Source organism: Watersipora subatra, chromosome 6 (assembly GCF_963576615.1).
Source record: "Watersipora subatra chromosome 6, tzWatSuba1.1, whole genome shotgun sequence".
Lineage (NCBI taxonomy): Eukaryota > Metazoa > Bryozoa > Gymnolaemata > Cheilostomatida > Watersiporidae > Watersipora > Watersipora subatra.
Genome location: NC_088713.1, coordinates 1667121 through 1690092, shown reverse-complemented (window position 1 = coordinate 1690092; position 22972 = coordinate 1667121). Strand labels below are relative to the sequence as shown.

Below are 22972 nucleotides of genomic sequence, written 5' to 3'. Positions count from 1 at the left end.
TTTAAAATATCACCAACAGAAAGAAGTTCAACTTTTACCTAAAACTTGAATGATCCAAAATGACATAATACCATAAAAGCTGTTAAAATAAAACTATTACTAACAATTAAAATATATATACTTTTTCTTTGAAGCGTTGTAATGAAAACTAGTTTCTATAGATGTCAAGGACAAAACATACATTTGTCTTACGCTCTCAATGCAAGGCTGATGCTAGTACTATAGTTTCCCTTATATTTTGCCTCCAGTGTCCTTCAGCTTTGAGAGCTACTACCTAGTAACTAGGTTTTTTTTTTATTTGCAAACTTCTTTTAGCTCTATTTAATTGTTCATACTGTTTCATCACACGACAAGCCTTCGTTTTTTTCGTGACGTCGGTTTTTCGATGTCGGCCATCTTTATAGACAATTTTATCGTTAAAAACACGAAGCTTTTGCAATAAATTGTTGAAAACGATGCTTTTGTTTGCAATTTTTTTATTATGGTATCCAAACAACGCCAAAAAGTACTATTAAATGAAAGAAAAATGATAGTTTTCTACAAATATGGCGGCTTTTTCGTGAACGAGCGCATGTACAAACGACTTGATGACGTAAAAAAAACGATGGCTATAGCAATGTATACACTCCTTAATAATCACGTCACTTCAAACAGCGATATAGAAATGGTGGTAAACCCAATGATGCTCAGGTTATTGTATATTTTGAATCGAATAAGAGGCTGATTAGGAACTAAGACAGAGTTCTACAACCAAATATTTTTTTGCTATTCAGCAAAAGTCACGGAGCCTATAAGTGTGAAGTTTGGATGAAATCGGCAAATAAACGCAGAAATCGATAGCGTTCACATGGACTAACAGACAGACATACATGTTGACAAAATGGGATATACTAATATATATCTTTAATATTAGTAAATCTTTACTAATTTTAGTGTGTTCCCTGAAAATAGTAATTCAGTGAACAGTATTTGTTCATGAAATCTATTGCAATACTAAAATCAAAAGTGTTCACTCTTTCGGTCCTTACACAAGGGTGATTGAAGGAATGGCTCTGGGGTAATCAACTGTTTTATTTAGATGTCATCACTTGTAGAATGATTTTTTATAATTCTTTCGACTGCACGCTCTAATAGTCAAACATTGTAGTTATATCTATTTCTTCCTAGAACTTGGTTAAAACTGCTGTTGCTATGGTTACTAAACATCACTAACATAAAATATATATCTAATCTCTTTAACAGGATTGCTGTAGTCGTGCTCTGTTCAATAAGTCAACTAACCATACATTAGTTTTATGAATTAACAGATCTATGAATGGGTAGTTTTATGGAGTTGTAAAGATTTTGAGAAATTATATTACTTGATGGGTCTACATTTCACCGCATGTCTCGCTGAATAGTTCTATGGATCATCAGATCTACGAATGGTAGTTTTATGGGCTGATATACGTTATAATAAAACATAGTACTTATAATATGTATTGTCTTCATTTTATAACATGCTTTTTGAGTAGTTAATTATATCGCTGATTAATTAACCCATTCAGGACTGTTCCCGATCACTTCGGGAAGAGTTGTGCTCTCCAGGGCCCGTTCCCGAAGTCTTCGGGTTAAACTTTGATTTGCTCTATTGCTTAGCTGTTTAGGTGCATCGGTTTTATTCATTCACCAAACGAAGTTTAAGAGTCTGAGCATCATTTTGATACCAAATATGTGATTGGACAAGAAAGCTTTAACTAACAAATTATGTGATAGATATCAACTGTTTTGAAAATTTGTTGATCGCCATTTTGGAAAAGGTTTATCCGAACGATGGCAAAATTTTTAAGTGAATTAGATGTGGTAATCAGCTCAGGGGAAGAAAATAGCAACAAAAGTAATGTTCAAGAAGAAAATGAGAATTTTCTGATGGAAGAAGGTAAGTTTTATGTGGCTATTTATAGAATTTTACCGAAAAAAAAACGATAAAAAGCCGAAATTTTTCTTGTGAATTTCTAACAAACTTTATTCTAACAGTGTAAGATATGGATTTTTTCATGATACACATGATTATAACATTTTCAATCCAATAAAGTTTAGATCTTTTTGCAGCATGAACTCATCACTCTATTACCCCATAATAAATAATAGTTTTATGATTTCCTTGTAGAACTACAAGATAATAACAATTTCTTATTTCATTTATATCCAATTGTTCAACCCACAATTAGTCAAGCATATAGTTCTCAACCTCAACATCTACTATAAACTAGCCCCAACCACTAGGCTCTAATATTGGTTGATAGGGGACACTTACCACAGTAATCATCTTCATGACTTTCTGTGTTTATATCTACAGTATCAAAAAATATTTGCAATTTGTATTACCAATTGTTAGCTGCAGTAGACTACTTATTTTCAATTTGTTATCAGGTATTTACCCTGAAAAGCTACTAAAGCACAATTTTTTTCTAGGCTGTACGAGAAGTTTGAAAGCAAATAGGTTGCTTACTACCGATCATATTTGCTACATGAAGGTGAAGACAGTCAAGGGCTTGTGAGTGATGATGCCGTTGATGATGAGCCTAGGGCTTCAACACCAATATCTGATGAATACTGCATCAACTAACTTATAATAGGAGCAAATATGCATGTGTAGTTGGCATCAAATAACTCTCACTGTGTCATCATTTTTTTATGAACACACCCATATTATACATGTATATATTGTTTCGTTTTCATGCATATTCATTTTTACTGTATTTTTTACAATATATTTTACTGTATTTTTACACCTATTTTTTTGCTGGTGATTGATTGTCTGTTAGCTGGTAACTTGAGTATCTTTTTTATGCATAATATATTCATAATAACCTCTGCAATGCATTTCAATATAAATTAACAAATTGTTTGATTATATAATTGATGAAACTCTCAGTGACGTAGTGTTGGTTAGAAGCTAGTAACACCTGTTCTATTGCTTGGAATTGAGAAATATTTTTTTTTATTTGCTGCTGATAAAGTTTGCTATCAATCTAACATAGGTCCAACAATGTCAGTACCAAAAAACTGCTTGTGAGCTGCTATGAAACATAAAAAACAATTTTGATCAAAAAAAGTTCACAGAATTATTAGAAATTGTGGTTAGTAGAATTTGTAAAGATGCACAAAAATTTATATCAAATTGTAGCCTGGAATGTCTTTGTTAAGCTGCAAAAAACAAATCAAGATTATTTTGAAAAGAACTCTAGTTATACTCAATTTTGTGTAGCTCTATTTTAATTGTAAGGCTAGTGAAAAATTAATTAGGCTGGGGGAGCAGTCAACCAATAACTAATTAGTCCTGAATGGGTTAATAATAGTTTGGTAGTAAACATTTCATATGAACGCAAAACTCAAAACTTTGTTCGTTTTTCGTTTTTTTTGTTCGAAAAACCACAGCGTTTTTCTCGAAACACGTTTAAGTGAAACGTAAATAGTAAGATTTTACATTCCTGTATTTAGCTAATCGCGAAGTATAGAGCAACCAGTTTTACACCTTATGATTCTGTACTTTTGAAGTTATTATACGGGTAGAGCTTTTCATGCTACAACAACTAGAGACCATGTGACAACACCAATAGCCCGACAGCTCAGTAGAGCAAATCATTGAATCTAGATTCTCTCGTTTAGAGATAATCTTTCGCCATGCCAGTGTCATATCTTGTGTACTCTTGTCTCTATAACATTCCTTTTTTGCAGATTCCAAGGTGGAGCGAGGCACACTGGCGGTCAAACGATTCTTTCTTATGTTCTCTTGCTATACAAACGGGTACAAGCTGCTAGTCGCTAAGCACGCCCCCGGTACTATTGAGTCGATTCATGGCGTCAGATTCATCAGCATCACATGGGTGATGTTGGGCCACAGTCTCCTTTTCTCACTCCCAAGTGTCTGTAAGCATCTGATTAAATTCTCTCTATTTGTTATCTGATTTTGTGGAACTAAGGCTAAGATAGCATGACCGTATACTAGGTGAACGACCGAGTTAAAGGTTGGCTTGCAACAAAATTCACATTACAGTTATTTGGTATCAAAAGATTCACCATGTCTTACTCTGCTGTGTTGTAGGTGCAAAATATGTGGGAATGTGATTACAAGCTCTTAAAAGCTCAAAAACGAAAAGCCGCTGTAAATTGGAATCTGTTTATTTCTCTCACGTTGTCATTACAGTTTGGTTATTGTCTTATCACGTGATGTTCTCACGTGAATTGAAAGGCCAATAAAAAGCTCAATATAAAACTTATCGTAGCACTAGTTTATGACAAACACTTCAGGTTTTACCGAAGACCCCGTATCAAATATAGATGCTCGCTACTTCACAGTTTTGGCCTGGTCTAGTCGGCAAGTCGTAATCTGATCATGTGACCCAATACTTCGCAATACACTTTATTGAATGCGTGAAGTATATTTGTGAAAATATTTCGACGAATAAGGTTGCATGAAAGTGTAAACAGAAACCATCTCCCACAACTACGTCACATTTGAGCTGTTTTGGAAAGAGAATCCAATAAAATTAGGCGTTGCACGCCTAATAAAAGTTTTAAATGAAGGTGTTTGGTTTATTTCTGTGTACTGTGTTTATTTATCTATACCGTGTTTATTTATATATACCATGTTTATTTATCTATACCGTGTTTATTTATATATACCGTGTTTATTTCTGTGTACCGTGTTTATTTATATATACCATGTTTATTTATATATACCGTGTTTATTTATCTATACCGTGTTTATTTATATATACCATGTTTATTTATATATACCGTGTTTATTTATCTATACCGTGTTTATTTATCTATACCGTGTTTATTTATATATACTATGTTTATTTATATATACCGTGTTTATTTATCTATACCGTGTTTATTTATCTATACCGTGTTTATTTATATATACCGTGTTTATTTCTGTGTACTGTGTTTATTTCTGTGTAATTAATACTGTTCCAGCTGCACCACCAACTACAGATCTTTACTGATTACAATAGTCTTGTTGACATGTATGTTTATGCACTTTTTCCCATATGGGCACTTTTCATGCACTTGTCGTTTGTTATGGTTTCACGCATAATGCCAACTATAGTGTTAAATGGGAAGCCATAAAAGATTGGCATTTGTAATAAGTATATACCCAATTTATTTCATTGTATAGCCAGTTGGACAGTGTAGTGCATGTGACAAATGCCTGTCTGCAGAACTGGTGGCTGATGGTCATTCCTAAAACATCATCTTTATTTAGGGAAAAGCGGACAAACAGATGGACAAACATTGAGATTTATATATAGACTAGCAGAATGCCCCGCATTGCACGGGTATTAAAGATCGGCTTATAAACAGTGATAACAATGCCACACTTAGAAACTCAGCGAACGAACAATGTCACTTGCCATTATTCTGGCACAATGCCGATGGTTAATTTAAGTAAGCTAGTTATCTCCGGCTCTTACTAATATGTAGAATGACCTTGTGCAATTACCTTGTGCCATAACGGAGAGCGGTAGCGTATGTTCACCCACATCGCGCCATATATCCCCTAATGAATCCGTCAATCTCGGTAAAAACTAAATTGCTAAAGCATTTGCCTGGTGAACGGGAGGTTCCGAGATCAAATCTTCTGTGATAAGGATTTTTCATTCCCATGTTTTAATAGCTATAACTGGACATACTGAACTACACATGAACACGCAGACAAACTTTGAGTTGAGATTTATATATAGACTAGCTGTACTACCTGGCGTTGCCTGGGTAATAAAAAATTCATTGGACATAAAATTGATTTTTGTTAAACAAACAACAAAATTTGCCATTCTAACTCTCAAACTACATATCATGAGAAAAGTGTTTTGTGTGATGGACATAAATTGGGAGAGAAAATAAAAACAACAGTAAAGGTTTTCAAACTTTGTCAAACAACTGTAACTTTCAAACTTAATAACCTGAAAGAAGTGTTTCGTTGAAATCAGTTGGGATAAAAAATAAAAATATAAAGGTGTTTAAATGTAAATGTTATATCTTTAGCAAGTAATGGCTACATATAGTCTGTTTTGCTACGATTACATTGAAAAATTATTTGGTATACAATTATATGATTTTAGTTTGTTTCAGTGTTGGCATGCAAAAATTGGCATGCCAACACTGCATGCGAAAATATCGTAGGCTATAGACGTACATAGAGTGGTATAGAGACCGTAGTAATTATTTAATGCAGTCACGTCCTGGTAAAAACCATCAAAATCATTATCATTAAAAATAGTAACAAAACAATATGTTAACCTTAGTAACCATAGGTACCTACAATGATTTTAGTGTATTTCGTGGTTATGATCTGCAAGATAATATAACATTACAATGTACTACGTGGAGAGCTCTTACCTTTGAGACAGACGAGTAACATAAACGCTGAATCTAACTTGAATGAGTTTAGCTTACTAAACATATACATTCAGGAAATTTGAGTATGTATTTAAATAAACTTCAAAAGTCTGACCAAAATTGTATCATTTATCCATTTTATCGGTTTTTACTATAACGGATAACGCTGAACTCGCCATGGCGAGCAACGTATATCCCTTAATAACGTATATAATCAGTACACAAATCGCCAAATTCAAGTTCGAGATAAATTATTGTCAATATCGTGGGGCGGAACAAATTAGCAAAAAAAGACGAAAAAGCATCGTGTTGCATATACATAGGGCCCAAAATACTTTCAACAGGGGCGTCGTTACGCGTGGGCGCAATGCTAAAATAATAGCTATAGCTGGACAATCACAACGACGGACGAATACACACAAACTTTGAGAAATATTTATATAGATTGACAAACCACATATCTTCTTTATATATTAGAATGTCATTCTTTTTTGTCCGTAGCTGCCCCTCTTGTGGTGATCAACTGGGTCTCTGAGTTCCTCTTCCAAGCCATAACCAATGCTACCGTCTCTGTCGACACATTCTTCATGATCAGTGGTTTACTCACCGCTTACCTTATGCTCAAAGACTTTCATCGTAGGCAAATCGGAGGACTCGACTTCCTTAAGACCGTTCCCGTTCTTTATCTGCATAGATACCTCAGGTAAGGTTACGCTGTATTTATGACTTTATCTTCGTAGCCTGAGATTCAGTCATTTTTTCTATATCCGTAGTGGCATTTGGATAGCTGCCCCTGGTGAAAATTTCTGCAGCGATTGCCTTAGTAAGACAACTGTCCCTCTCTTAAATGATAAATTGTAAAAGTATATTTTATTTTTCTATTAAAAATGTGATAATAGTTTAGAACAAAGAGAAACTTGCAACTTGCTATGAACACCCACAAGTAACTCTCTATTCCTTTGTAGGCTTACTCCAGCATTAGCATTCATGATACTCTTCTGGACATACGGCCTGTGGCACCTGTCGGAAGGACCGTTGTGGCCTATCACTCCCGCTGTTGATCTCAACTGTAAAAATAACTCCTGGGCTACACTCCTCTACGTCAACAACATCTACCAGTCTGGAAGTGAGGTGGGAGCACCTGGTAGCTAGAGTTTCCGTAGTGGTGAAACCATGTATATATAGTCAGAGTGCTATATGCCATGTTCTGTCTGTTGTATAATCTATAATATACAGTTTATAATATATAGTCTATAATATATAGTCTATAGTTTTTATATGTTAGATAAAAACTTGCAACCTTTTTTACGGCATAGCAATTGTTGATTATTCAGAACTGTTGGCACTGTGGAGACTGTCTCATCTGTCAACATGGTATATCTCTGCTCATGATTATCTTAAAAAATATTTACCTTGAAATCTTTTTGTCTATGAGCTCCATGTCTTTGTCTATGAATAAGCTTTTTTGTGGTTGTCAAGTTATAATTACTTGGATGACTTCCTGTTATGGTAAATTGTTTGGGGCTGTATCATATTTTGTCTGTGTTTGGTCATACATCTATAAATTTGCATCTATTGTTACGCATCTATGATTATATTTGGTTTAAATATGATTATATTTGGTTATTATATTTGATGAGATCTCTGGTTACATATCGATGGTCATGCATTTTTGGTTACATATCGATGGTCGTGCATCCATGGTTACATATCAATGGTCGTGCATCCATGGTTACATATTGATGGTCATGCATCCATGGTTACATATCGATGGTCGCGCATCCATGGTTACATATCGATGGTCGTGCATCCATGGTTACATATCGATGGTCATGCATCCATGGTTACATATCGATGGTCGTGCATCCATTGTTACATATCGATGGTCGTGCATCCATGATTACATATCGATGGTCGTGCATCTAAAGCAGGAGTCAGGAGCCTTTTCGACTGAGAGAGCCAAAGACCCAAATGTTTCAAAATTTAATTCTAGCAGAGCCACATGTATATTTTAAATCTCGAAAACATAAAATGGAAAAGGGAGACCAACAAATTTAGCTTGAGCAATTTTAGAGTAAGAGAAAAATGGATTTTGCTCATTTATTTTGTATTAACTAACAAACCATTCGAACAAAATAAATTTGAGTTTTATTTACAACGGTTTGCTTATTTTTTCTAAACAGCAAAATCTACTCTGCAAAGTAATACTATTAGCAAATTTTTATACATCTACAAGAAAACAAAACAACAAAATATTTTGCAAAAAGGCGGTACTACCTGTTCGTCGAACAGAACTTTCGATGATACTCCCAACTCGTGACGTTTGGATTGGTTGACCGATGCTGTAACAACTTCACCAATCGATCGCCTTGAAGTATTGATTAACAATTGCGCAGCTACCTATTCTCTGTTTTGTCGACACATCTGGCGATCTATCACGACGAACTAAATGTCATGAAAGTTGTATGTTTAATAGATATAACAATATATAAAGATATTTTCAAAAGTGTGGCGAAATAAATCAAAATGGAGAATTTGCCCGACTTGACGCTTCACGTTATATGGAATTTTTTACGTAGTGGGAAGCAAAAACTTCACATAAGTGCTTTTACGTTATGGAAGGTATACATTATAGGAGCGTCTACTGTATTATGCTAATTAAATTACCTGCAAAACTATGGATGATGTTTTTCTAATGATTTATCAAAGAGCCAGATGTAATCATCAAACGAGCCACATATGGCTTGAAAGTCATAGGTTCCCTACCCCTGATCTATGGTTACATTTTCATGGTCATTCATCAATGGTTACATTTTGATGGTCATGCATTTATGATTAAATGTCTATGGCCATGCATCTATGGATATTGTCTATGGTGGTTTATGGTTATAGTGTGCTGCTTGGAGTTGGTATCTTGCTAATGACTTCCAGTTCTTCCTTGTCTGCCCATTTATTGTTGGACTTATTTACTGGTGAGTCACCTTTTTACCTTTCTAATTTTATTGGTGAGTCATATATTTCTATTATCTCTAGAGCTTGGAAACAATGCCATGTGTGCTAGTTGTTTATTTATCATTTGACAACACGTACAATTAGTTCTATGCATTTGTTTGTGAAGCCCAAATTTGGGTTCCTAAATCGCATGCTAAATTATTAAGGTTCACTTAATCGTACTAAGGGCATGCACAACTTTATGTTCCTGTATCTGTTATAGGTTCACTGAATTGTACTGGGTACATACACACCTTTATGCTCCTATATCTGTTATAGGTTCACTTAATTGTGCTGGGTACATACACACCTTTATGTTCCTATATATGTTATAGGTTCACTTAATTGTACTGGGTACATACACACCTTTATATTTCTATATCTGTTATAGGTTCATTTGATCGTACTAAGTACATACACACCTTTTTGTTTCTATATCTGTTATAGGTTCACTTAATTGTACCGGGTACATACACATATTTATGTTTCTATGTTTGTTATAGGTTCATTTGATCGTACTAAGTACATACACACCTTTATGTTCTTATATCTGTTATAGGTTCACTTCATTGTACTGGGTACATACACACCTAAATGTTCCTATATCTGTTATAGGTTCACTTAATTGTGCTGGGTACATACACACCTTTTCGACCCTATATCTGTTATAGGTTCACTTAATTGTACTGGGTACATACACACCTTCTTTATGTTCCTATATCTGTTATAGGTTCACTTAATTGTTCTGGGTACATACACAGCTTTTTGTTCCTATATCTGTTATAGGTTCACTTAATTGTACTGGGTACATACACACCTTTATATTTCTATATCTGTTATAGGTTCATTTGATCATACTAAGTACATACACACCTTCTTTATGTTCCTATATCTGTTATAGGTTCACTTAATTGTGCTGGGTACATACACACCTTTTCGACCCTAAATCTGTCTCTCGTACAGCTCCTACTCCCTCCTTCTCTCTCATTATCATTATCTACTTACTAGCTTCAGTCTCAACCAGTCATGTTGTACATTGCACCTTCCTTATTCAGTCCACTCTTACATCTCTTTCCTTACCTGCCATACAGGAAATGCTATCCCTTAGGCATATCATTTGCTTTGCGTTACCTTTTACGTTAAACATTTTGCCTCTTATGACATGTTTTTTCCTCGCATTTTTGTTGCTACCGGCTCTGGTTCCTAGCCGTCTTGTTGTAACAGGCTTGTGTTACGTGGTTCTCATGAGTGTTTTTGTCTCCTTAAACAGGAAGGAAACAGTTGGTGTACTGGTCAGCATAGCAACGATTCTACTCAGCTGCATTGTGTCAGTGATTGTAACAGTTCAGCGTGACCTTGGCCTTTCTCTTGTAGGAGCTGCTGAGCAATCGTAAGTTATTTTACTTCCAACTCATCCTTCAGATCATTGTGGTATTATTTCTCCCAACGTGGGTCATATCTTCTGTAACGTTAGTGACATATAAACATAACTATGAATTATAAATTATGAGATATATAACAACTTTCAATGATAATATGCCGACCTCTTGTTGACCTCTACAGACCACAGGCAATGCTTTCTAGCACATGGTTCATTTACTACTATGTGACACCATGGACAAGGTACCAGGCGTACGGAGTTGGGGTCCTTTTCGGGTACATCATTTGGAAGACGAAAGGCAAGCTCAGTATTCACTGGGTGAGTCCACTATTTTCATTTGTTGTTTCTCAATAGCTTTTGACCCAAAGTTGGTAGACCACCTAACAGGCTAGCCTTTATATGATGGCGTCTCTTTGGTCCCAAGTCTTCATCTCATCCCATTAGTGTGAACAAAGATTCTTTCTTGAAACAGTTGCCATGGGATGAAACGGGTTTCCACCTTTGTTCCCACTTGCTAAGTATTTTTAGGCATTCGTATTCTGACTTCTATATGCACCCTTACGGTCTAGTGTGACTTAAGAGATCATCAGTTGCATCGATAAAGCGCAAAGCAACTACAGTGAAACCTTGGTTTTCGAACATAATCCGTTCCAGAAGGTTGTTCGAAAACCGAGTTGTCCAAGATCCGAAACAATTATTCCCATTAGAATAAATGTATGTAAATTTTAATCCGTTTCAAGGCGAGAAAATAACTTCGGTAAAGTATTTTTTAAACATTTTACACCCTAAACTGTACACTACATACTATAAATAACAACCGGTAGATATAGATCGTGTTTAATTTTAATAAACAATTTTAAAAAGATATTTTAATAAAAGATTTTATTTTCATCTATGATGATGAAATAAGAAAACAGAAAGTTAACATTTCGTATGTTTTGCTCTTAAAACATCGAAAACATTCTAGGTTAAGATACAATACCAAAAATTGCAGAAATTGATAATGAAACAGCAAAAAATGCAACAGATCAGTTACATCAAAAATCGTTGGAAAAAGAAAATATAAACAGCAATGGTGCGTTTACTCCACACATTTGAAGGAGAATCTTCCTCCAAAACGATTTAGGGTGACTCGACTGGAGGAGTTGTCTCTATAGCAAATTTCTTTGGTAGAGGGTCGTCGTCCCAGAAGGTTCCTTCATTTTTGTAAAGAATTTAAGAAGCTTAACTTGCTTCTCTCCTTGTTAACGAATGTTTCCGGAGCTGTTCCGGATGTTTAATTCTAATGCGCATGCTCCGGTTTGGTCGAGAACTGAATTTATGTTCGAGATCCGAGACGAACAAATCTCAAATTCTTTGGTCGAGAACCGAAGCGTTAGAGAACGGAGGCCCCACTGTATGTATTTGCACAATTATTACTAGGTATTGAAAAGGGGTCAATTGGCACAGTTGTTGCAGTCTTGTCTACCAACCTTAATGCTGAGATTTTGAATCCCGTTGATTGCAAATTAGTTTCCAACTTCTAACAATGACAAACGGGCAGACACATTTCTTGCCATAGTAGAGATTGTGGGCTTGGTATTCATATGGGTTGAGTTTCATCACCCTCGTTACCAAATAAGTCAGATCACCAATGGTCAATTTATTACCAAAATATTGGGCATTTATGCGATGGTACATTTCTATTGGCTTACATAGCATCGAGCATAGATAATTTGAGTATATGCAGATATTTCCTGAGTTTTTCCATTTACGGGTTAATATGACTGTTTCGCTGACTCTATAGAAATTTAGATTTGTTTCCTTAGGTTCAGTGCTATAAACTGTTGCTAAAAGTTTCAATGATTTTAAAAATGAACTATCAGAGTGTTCATCTTTCAGCCAAAGTGTGTCACATGGGTCCGAACTAAATGACCCAGTTGTATTTTGTCATATTGCTTCATGAGTCCGTATTGCAGCTCCCTAAATCATGGTTGAATCATTTACTAATGAAAAAATAAAGCTAAAATTGGATTCACTAATATTAGTTATCCAACCAAACTTGAGCTCTCATATGCCTAGTTGAACCAAATTAAATACGTGATCATCTGGTTGCAAGTATCCAGGTTTCACTCCAGTTGCTTCCCATACTAAGGCATTTTTGTTCCAAAGTATCAGTTTGGCTGGAGTTTGACCAGTCTTTACGGAGCCTTAGCCATGAGTTCTAAGGCTAAATCAAACACTGTGGTATCGCGAAGCTGCGAGTGTTATGCATACTTAGACTGAGTTTTACAGTTTCTACTAGCATTTTCATTTCGTTATCTCAGGTTTTCAACTTGCTACTTTGGCTAATCAGCGCTGCCTTATGCATCCTCTCGCTTTATGGCCTCTACAAGGGAGACAACTCTACCTACACGTTCTCCACTGCTGAGTCTGCACTTTACAATGCCTTTGCTCGTACATCCTGGAGTATCGGTGTTGCCTATGTCATCCTCGCTTGTCACTGTGGCCGGGGAGGTGAGCGGATGTTGTTTCTCCTGTCAGAGGAACATTCTAGAATAACTTTTACGATGTTGTACTATGTTGAATGGTCGGATTCTATTATACTGTTTGTTCATAAGGATGTGGGTTTACTCTCTTATATATACTTTGCTGTACATACCTTGTTATACATACCTTGTTATACATACCTTGTTATACATACCTTGTTATACATACCTTGTTATACATACCTTGTTTTACATACCTTGTTATACATACCTTGTTATACATACCTTGTTATACATGCCTTGTTATACATACCTTGTTATACATACCTTGTTATACATACCTTGTTTTACATACCTTGTTATACATGCCTTGTTATACATACCTTGTTATACATACCTTGTTATACATACCTTGTTATACATACCTTGTTATACATACCTTGTTATACATACCTTGTATACATACCTTGTTATACATACCTTGTTTTACATACCTTGTTATACATACCTTGTTATACATACCTTGTTATACATACCTTGTTATACATGACTTGCTATACATGACTTGCTATACATGACTTGCTATACATGACTTGCTATACATGATTTGCTATACATGACTTGCTATACATGACTTGCTATACATGACTTGCTATACATGACTTGCTATACATGACTTGCTATACATGACTTGCTATACATGACTTGCTATACATGACTTGCTATACATGACTTGCTATACATGACTTGCTATACATGACTTGCTATACATACCTTGCTATACATACCTTGCTATAGGTGACTTGCTATACATGATTTTCTATACATGACTTGCTATGCATACCTTGCTATACATGACTTGCTATACATGACTTGCGCTACATGACTTGCGCTACACGACTTGCGCTACATGACTTGCTATTTACATAACTTGCTATTTACATAACTTGCTATTTACATAACTTGCTAATTACATAACTTGCTATACACCATGCAACAAATGTTTTAATTGTGACTGCGAAGGATTGTTTACCAAACCAGCCAATCTAGTTCACTTGTGACTCACTGACTGCACTTTTAGTAGTCATCAGTGAGATCTTCTTATTTTATACTTTTCGTAAACAGACAGTCATTTTGATTAAACACAGAAATGCATAGGGACCCTTATAGACTCAACAAACTGCATCTTCTGCTAAATTAATTCGCATTTACCACAAACATTGCATATAATTTGTATCATTAAAATTAAAAGTAAGTGCCAAATTTGTGGGGTTTTTTTCATGGTACTCTTAATACATTTGTTTGAGAAACAATAGCTTGTGTTTCCTTCTTGGTAAACTCGACTTTTTTTTGTATTCGCAAAATTATTTTATATGGACATTTGTTCTCAGTTGATTGAGAGGAGACAAACAGTTGCTTGTTAAAAGTACAATTGTAAGTTTCACTTTTATTAGCCTAATATATTAGGGTATCTTTTCAATCTCTTCACTGATAAGCTGAATATAGTTTTTCATGAAAACAGGCTATGGGTGAGTAAAGGTAAGCTATTAGCTATCATATATGATCAGTTTGCCTGTGTACCTACTTGTGGATTCTATGCCTGTATCATCAAGTTCTGGGGAATTTTTGAATCTTCCTGCTTGAATTGTCAACTATTAGCAAGCCCTTAACTCAACCTGCCTGTTCTGTCAAATACGGGCAGACCCTTCAACCCACCTGGTTATACTGTCAAATCCTTGAACCCACCTGCCTTTGCTGTCAAGGACTATCAAGTGCTACTGGCTCTGGTCTGTAGGTTGGGTGAATGACCTCCTCGCGTGGAGAGGATTTGTCCCCCTTAGCAGGATGACATACTGTGCCTACCTTGTGCATCCAGTCGTCATGACTTACCTTTCCTACTCGATGCAGAGTACGGTCAGATACACAAAGCTCTTCTATGTAAGTTTACAAAGACGTACCTCTGCTTGCGTGTAGCCATGTATGTCTATGGCTTCCTGTGTCTACGAATTTAGTAGTTTTGTTTGGTGGCTCCGATTTGATAAGACAACTTGTTTGGTCTCCCAATATGACTTGATATGTTAAAGCCTGGTTCACACTATATCAAAGTAGGTCCGCGTTTTCATTTTGGCGTCCATCGTCGATTATGTGAACCGTAAACTGATAGCATCGACGAAGCAATGCGGACACGCCGGAAAAGTTTGCAGCTTTCAAATGTGAACCATTTCGGCGATGGTAATTCACGATCGCCGATAACGTGATTTATTGATTTCCGTTTATGACCATTGCTGCGAGACTAGCAATTTCAGTCATGCGAAAACAAAGAGATTTCTGCGCGAAAATTTAAAAGAAATTAAGAGAACACTACGTCACTGATGCGAACACGGATGGATTCGTGGTGGTGTGAACATCGTTCTTGACAATCACCGAAATATTGTGGAATCAACTGGAATCAATTGTGGAATGAGATACCGGGATATGGTTAGGTGAATCTATAGAGTGTTAGGTATTTGAATACAGTCAGATGTCTACATATAAATTTATTTCATGAACAAGATTGATATGTAGAAACCATCGAATGTTGGAATGTTCAGTCAAATATTCCCATAAGAATACACTGTGACTCGTTTAATCCGTTGCACAGCCTACAAACTTGCCTCAACAACCACATAAATGTTGCTGATAGCTACTCTATATGCAGCAATAAAACAAAGCTATGGTATATTCTGGTTTGGAGACATGTTAATAAACACATGTAGAAGTGATAATAAAAGTCTAAATAGGTTTTATTGCTACCTCTATGGAAATGTAAGGTTGCCCGTGTGTAAGTTAGGTGAACCTTAAAGGTTGACTTGCAACAAAATTCACATTACAGTTATTTGGTATCAAAAGATTCACCATGTTTTACTCTACTGTGTTGTAAGAGCCAAATATGTGGAAATGTGATTACAAGCTCTTAAAAACTCAAAAACGAACAGTTAATCGCCGCCATCACAAAAACGCTGTAGATTGGAATCTCTTTGCAAAACGGCTCAAATGGGACATAGCTGAACACGATGGCTTCAGTTTACACTTTCATGCAACCTCATTCGTCGAAATATTTTCACAAATATACTTCACGCATTCAATAAAACCATGTCTATTGTCCTTACGCGTCTGTCTCATCATCATTGTAATGCTGTCACTTTAAGCACTGATATCTCAAAACCTACCTAGAAATTCGTTTAATTTTTCAACTTTAGCTTGAAGGAATGCATATCATCCTCTGATAAACATGAAGAGCCTATTGATCACCTGTGATAGTCGAAAAATGCTGCAGAATTTGTTCGCGCTATTTGGTAGGAAGTATTGGTCACATGATCAGATTACGACTAGATGATTAGACCAAAGTGAAGAGAAACTGAAGTAGCGAGCATCTGTATTTGATAAGGGCTTTCTGGTAAAACCAGAAGTGTTTGTCATAAACTAGCGCTACGAGACATTTTATATTGAGCCTTTGATTGGTCTTTCATTTCACGTGATAACATCACGTGTCACAAAAATAATCAGGCGGAGTTGATTACGTCGTGGAAATAAAGGGATTCCAAACTACGGCGTTTTTGTGATGGCTGCGATTAACTGTTCATTTTTTAGCTTTTAGAGCTTGTAATCACATTCCCACATATTTTGCGCCTACAACACAGCAGAGTAAGACATGGTGAATATTTTGATACCAAATAACTGTTATGTGAATTTTGTTGCAAGTAAACCTTTGAGGTGGAATAGTGAATGGTAGTTGTACACATAACTTACTATAATTTACCATACTTTTCAGACTATTAACCGCACCCTTGTATAAGCTGCATCTGCTTTTTTTTCAAAAGAATGTTAATAAAACAATACATAAGCCGCACCTTTGTAAAGGCCGCAGAACTCAGGACGGTGATTTTTAACACCACTGCAACTTTGCTAGTTAAAACGGAACAGTGCCGTTAGGACCTGTTCCGTTTTAACTAGCGTGAAATTTTGGTTGATGCGCCCTAGCGGTGAAAGAAAAACCACAGAATAGCCGCACCCATATATAAGCCGCATGGCTCAAAACATCAGAAAAAAGTAGCGGCTAGTAGTCTGAAAAGTACGGTACATTAAACCATGTGTGAGCTAATTTACCTTAGATATTGATTTACTGTTTCTACATTTTCCTATTAATTCCAGCCTTCATTCTTATTACTCTCACATATGACGCTGATATGCTTCAAGACACTTTGTACGTCATGTTAGTGTGGAGTCATATATGTTTATTCTCTCCTATCGCGGGATGTGTTGAGAAACTGTATATAGAAATTTGCCTACTCGGTGTATTATTCAATATGCCTATATTTTCATATCAACATGTTAGTTCTATGGATTAGCAAATCTATGAATGGGTAGTTCTATGGAGTAGTGAAGGTTATGAGAAGTTATACTATTTAATATGTCTACATTTCATTGCATATCTAGTTTACTAGTTCTATGGAACATCAGATCTATGAATGGGCTATATATATTATAATAAAACATATTATACTATGTATTGTCTACATTTTATAACATGCTTGTTGAGTAGTTAATTATTTGCGTCATTAACAATAGTTTGTATTTCTTTGGAATCATCGATTTGAGTAAGTATAGTATATAGGTCACGCTCTATATACTTACACTAGATAAGTATGTTTATAGAGAGTGACACTAGAAACACACTAGATCTTTTGAGAGTCGTCTTCCATCATTTTAGCTGTTCAGAAGAGTTGAACTGTTTTTTAAGCTTTCACAATTACTATACATGTACAGGTCCCTGTACATGCTACCTACTGGTATACTACATTGTATATACAATACTGAAATCAATAGGAGATCAATGAGAACGGAACTCAGAGGTATGACTGAAACGAGTATTTGATAGGTAATGTCAATGCTAATTATTACTGTGCCAATCAGAGTGAAGACAGCAAATAAGATGGAAAGTGCTTACTTGCGATTCTCTGTAGATGATGGAGGGATGGTCAAACTTTATTCAATAGCTAAAAACTGGTAGAGATTATATTTTTATCGCTGCCATAAATCAGCTTGTGGCTAGGATGGCTAGGGGGCCTAGGGCTAGGATGGCTAAGGGGGGGCTAGGATGGTTAAGGGGGCTAGGATGGCTAAGGGGGGCTAGGATGGCTAGGGGGCCTAGGGCTAGGATGGCTAGAGGCCTAGGGCTAGGATGGCTAAGGGTCATATCAACAGACTGAGCTCCACATTCATGCTTTAGTGACACTGATAGCGTATATCTATAAATATTTAAAAAAATTAGGCCACTGCCAGCGGAGAAACTGCCAGAGTCACATAGTGTAAAAGTATACTGTGTAGTTGTACACTGTACAGACTCTTTAACCCTATCATTGCCATAAACGCATAAATGCGTTTTCTATGGTCAAGTGCCGTAGACGCATAATTGCGACTTTCCCAGCAATTGCGTAGTAACTTCATTTTATTATTCGTTGACAACATAGCTCCGGTCTTTAGGACTTTCATTGTATTGACTATGTTGTCCGAAGATATCTCTATAAAATTAGCCTAAAATAACGAAGCAATTTTAAACTTGTTTGAGAACTACTAATTTAAAAACGAACAATTTTTGTGTGAGTTCACTAAGTACTGCGCGCGAGTCAGAAAACAGGTAATTACTTATGTTCATGATGTTATAACCAATTTAGATTTATGTTTCCGTGATTATACAGATAATTAAAGTATCAGCAGTGGCTCTGATAGGGGTGAAAGTAATAGTTTTTTAAGAGTAAGGAACATTGTTGAAGGATCGTCTTAGCTTCGTAGCGATCGCTTCACATAGCTTCATCATCGCACAAAGTATAGATACATTGAATTTTTTGCATAGCATTGTTGGTTAAAATGTTGGCAAAATGAAATATGTTACAAAAAATGATCTAGATAGAGTTTTGAATTGAAAAAAACTTTGTATACATATTATGAAGCAATATCGGCAATTTTTGGTAAATGGCTGGCCCTAGGCCGATAGCTAAATTTGTACATGGATGGCAGTGAAAGGGTTAATGCATTCATTTTAAAACATGAAAGCACATTGTAAATAATATAAGTTGTCGTTATTAATCAAATAAAACTGAAGAAACTAGTGGCTGCAAAACCTGTGACGCAGCAAAATCAAGATAGTTGAAGCCAAAGTAGGAGAGAGTACTTCACTGTATGCAGCAACGTTCTTGTTAGTTGACTGCTCATGGACGCTGAATACTGTATGTTGTGGCACTTGTGTCGGTTGTCTGCTTATAGACACTGAAACCAGTATGTTGTGGCACTCTTGTGAGTTATCTGCTCATTGAGATTAGATACTGCATGTTTTGGCACTCTTGTTAGTTGTCTGCTCATGCACACTGAATACTATGTTGGGGCTCTCTTGTAGGCACAGACCTTCGTAGCTCATGTCTGTTTCTCATTTGGTGTGGCATTCGTCTTCTCTCTGCTTTTCGAAGCTCCATTCCTCAACATCGACAAACATTTGATAACTGGTGCTGTCAAGGCTAAAAAGAAAGATGTCTAACCTAGCGCCCGTAAGTCTTACCTCAACTTTTATTGGCCCAAGTGATTGTTATTTTGTTTCTCATTTGTCTGGCAGTCGAATGCTAATCATGTTCACCTCACAACTTGAAGAGAAATTGTTGTGGTTGTTGTAATTGATTGGAATATTGCAAAAACTGAGTCTATTGACAATAGAGGAAGGCATGCATGGTAATGCATCGGCAAATCTGTAGCCTGAGATCTTTCTAAATATTCTAATGTATGTAGGTGCCAACAACCAAGCACTTATCTGACAGCCAGCACATTTTGTGGGTCTAAGACAATCGCCCCTGCTAAAATTTGCCCCCGGACATTTGATCGCCAAATTTTTATAATGTACTAGAGGTGTAGGAGCCATTTCCAGTTGTTTCACAATTTTTATTAAAAATACCAACAATATTAACAATACCTGTGTTTTGGGCCAGCTTAACAATGCTTACGCGTAATGGTCAACAGTGCTAGTTACTAACCACAAGTAAGCGCTTTAAGCTTGAGTTTCTTAACCAATGTAATGACTATTTGCCCGACGTATTCATTGTATTCCGTGTAGGTGAATAGCTAAATTTGCCGCCTCTAGATCTTGAGATCCCAAAGATCCAAAAGAATCCCTATTAGATCCAAAAGAAGAACAGATTTTTCATTGCTATTCTTTAATTGCTATAACTGGACACAAGGTCATAAGGTCATAAGGTCACAAGGTTTAACAAAAAGACAAACCATAAGCTTTATATATATATAGATTGGCAAACAGAGGCCTTATGTTTTCTCTTTTTATTACAACTTTTTATTGCGCTATTAACATAAAAAATAAATTTGTTGTTTAAGAAGGGGGTAATTTTATTGGTGATAGTTTTCCTGGTACCGCATTCGGTATAGGCTAAAATCCTTTATGGTATTCGTTTGAAGATCTTTGAAAGTGACAGATTAATTACACCGTTGACCACGGACAGCGACATCTAGAGGACAATAAATACAAAATTTAATAAATTACTTTGCAATTTACAAAATGAAAAGTACTTAATAATAAAACCTTTCGACCTACCTGTTAAAAGATTTAGTTACTAGGCATATTTTTAGCGACACCATTCATTGATGTCGTGGCTATTAGGCCTCTCTGCTCACTTCTTATTGGTCATTCCTATGCGTCGTTGAGCTGCACCATTATGTGGATAATTGTATGTTTCCTGTCTGGCCATAGCTTTCCTCGCTCCAGTTTTTTTTATTAATGGATTTACTCATACGCACATTTTTGTTTTTGTAGCTGACTGATGATTTGGAGTCGTCCTATCAGATCTGAGGCACACAACAACTTTAGCTATTCCATTTTACACTACTTAAAATTTATCACATTTTTTCACTCTTTACGCTGCTATTATGGATACACATGTCTAATTACTGCAGGCTGAGTTTTTGCTGAGGCTGATAGCTAGACTGCGGTAGAGCTGAGGCTATGTCATGGTTGGTTTACTGATTCTTAACAAAAAGTGTTGTGATTAACTAGTTTATATTTTGAATTCCAAAAAATAATTTATTTTATACATTCAGTTTGGTTGTAAAATAATATTTTGTAACGGATGCTGTTTGGTTTCTTTGCCAAAGTGTCAGTTTTAAAAAGTGCCATAAGCTTTTCTGTAAAATAAGATTTATTGTTCGCATGAGCTACACAATGATCATCAGGTGTCATTTGCTACATTGGTTGGTGGGTTAATTGATACGCCCCTGAACTGCCTACATATAGTATCTAGGGCTATTGCAAAGAGTTCTCCAATCGATCCAGTTGCTTTGTATACTTTATTCGCTAATAACTGCTGTGGTTGATTTTTATTCACATTTCTTTATTCATATCTGATAAATAAACATTGTTCACAGGTAGACCTGTTTACTGGAGCATTTGTCCTTGAAAGTACCAGAAGGTCACATGCATGTTTTTAACTTGCAGTATGTACCGTGGTAATATAATATTGATATATAGATATATATCACATATATATGTAATATAGATATATGTGTATGTATATATATACGAGTATATATATATTATCCGATTGTCCAGTGTTACGCGTGTGTTAAAAACAGCTTATAAACAGGGGCAGGTAATGTAGTTGCCTGCCCCTTGCAATTAGCCTGGCACATTGCCAATGGCTAATTTGGGTAAGCTAGTATTGCTGAACTTACTAATAAGAGCCGTGAGAGCAAGCTTGGTATTTTCAAACTATGGTATTTTCACCCAGATATCGACTCATATTGCCCAATGCAACCATCGCCTGCAGAGCGTATCGCCTGCAGGAGCATATCGCTTCCAAAACAGAAGGTTCTGGAATCAAATCTTCTGCGATGCTGATTCTTTACTTCAAGATTTTAATAGCTATAGCTGGACACACAGAATCACACACACAAACTTTAAGATTTATATATAGCTAGAAGATGAGAACAAATGCACACATTTGTTCTCATAGATGTAGAAAGATGGGTGGGTGGTGCATTAGTAGTGCGCTCATTGATTTCAAATATCCGGGTTTGATTCCTGTGCAGTGCGACCTTTTTTTTAACATTTTTAGTACGGCGACGGACGGACATGGCTTGATATATTTATTATATATCATATATATTATAATAGATTGCCTAATTAATAAATGCCGATAATTAATAACACACCCAAATTTATAAAAATGTTCATATTTGTGCCCAGTAAAATTCAGCAACTGACAGAAAAAGTTCTTGTGCGGGTGCTGACTAGTTATATTCAAAGTTTAGTTAACGCATTAAATAAGAAACCCTGCTAATCTTTAACAAGTTGGCTCAATCTATACCTCTCTATTCCAAGTAAGTTTTTTGGTGTTATATAAGCATGTACCTGTGGCAGAATTTCAAAGCTTTTCTTTGTGATGTAGAAGCCCATAGTCATGTTGTTTCTTAAGTTATCGTGGTTGCATTATCGTCTATACACTAGTATCCTGGCAGTCTCGAGTACCAAAAATGATCGTCAGGTGTGTCGATACAGTACAGAGAGTAAGAATGCGAAGAACTATTTTGATATCCTAAAAGGAAGACAATTAGCTACAATGTAAGAGTGTCGGCCTGCCAAGCTGAATGTCATGAGTTCGAATCCTGTATCATGCACTCTTTTTTCCAACCTCCAACTGCGCCTTTGGAT

General features: G+C 35.9%; 1 protein-coding gene across 1 annotated transcript in view; it reads left to right on the top strand.

Annotated features, from left to right (window-relative positions):
- The window catches only part of LOC137397919 (nose resistant to fluoxetine protein 6-like), a 35722-nt gene extending 14019 nt beyond the window's left edge, over positions 1 to 21703 (top strand). Inside the window, exons 5-14 of the mRNA XM_068083993.1 lie at positions 3721 to 3912; positions 6892 to 7093; positions 7356 to 7521; positions 9283 to 9362; positions 10652 to 10771; positions 10945 to 11080; positions 13069 to 13258; positions 15026 to 15168; positions 19664 to 19811; positions 21081 to 21703. Coding sequence (XP_067940094.1) covers positions 3721 to 3912; positions 6892 to 7093; positions 7356 to 7521; positions 9283 to 9362; positions 10652 to 10771; positions 10945 to 11080; positions 13069 to 13258; positions 15026 to 15168; positions 19664 to 19801 — 1367 coding nt within the window. The 3' untranslated portion in view covers positions 19802 to 19811; positions 21081 to 21703. The remainder of the gene's footprint in view (positions 1 to 3720; positions 3913 to 6891; positions 7094 to 7355; positions 7522 to 9282; positions 9363 to 10651; positions 10772 to 10944; positions 11081 to 13068; positions 13259 to 15025; positions 15169 to 19663; positions 19812 to 21080) is intronic.
- The last annotated feature ends 1269 nt before the right edge of the window (positions 21704 to 22972 follow it).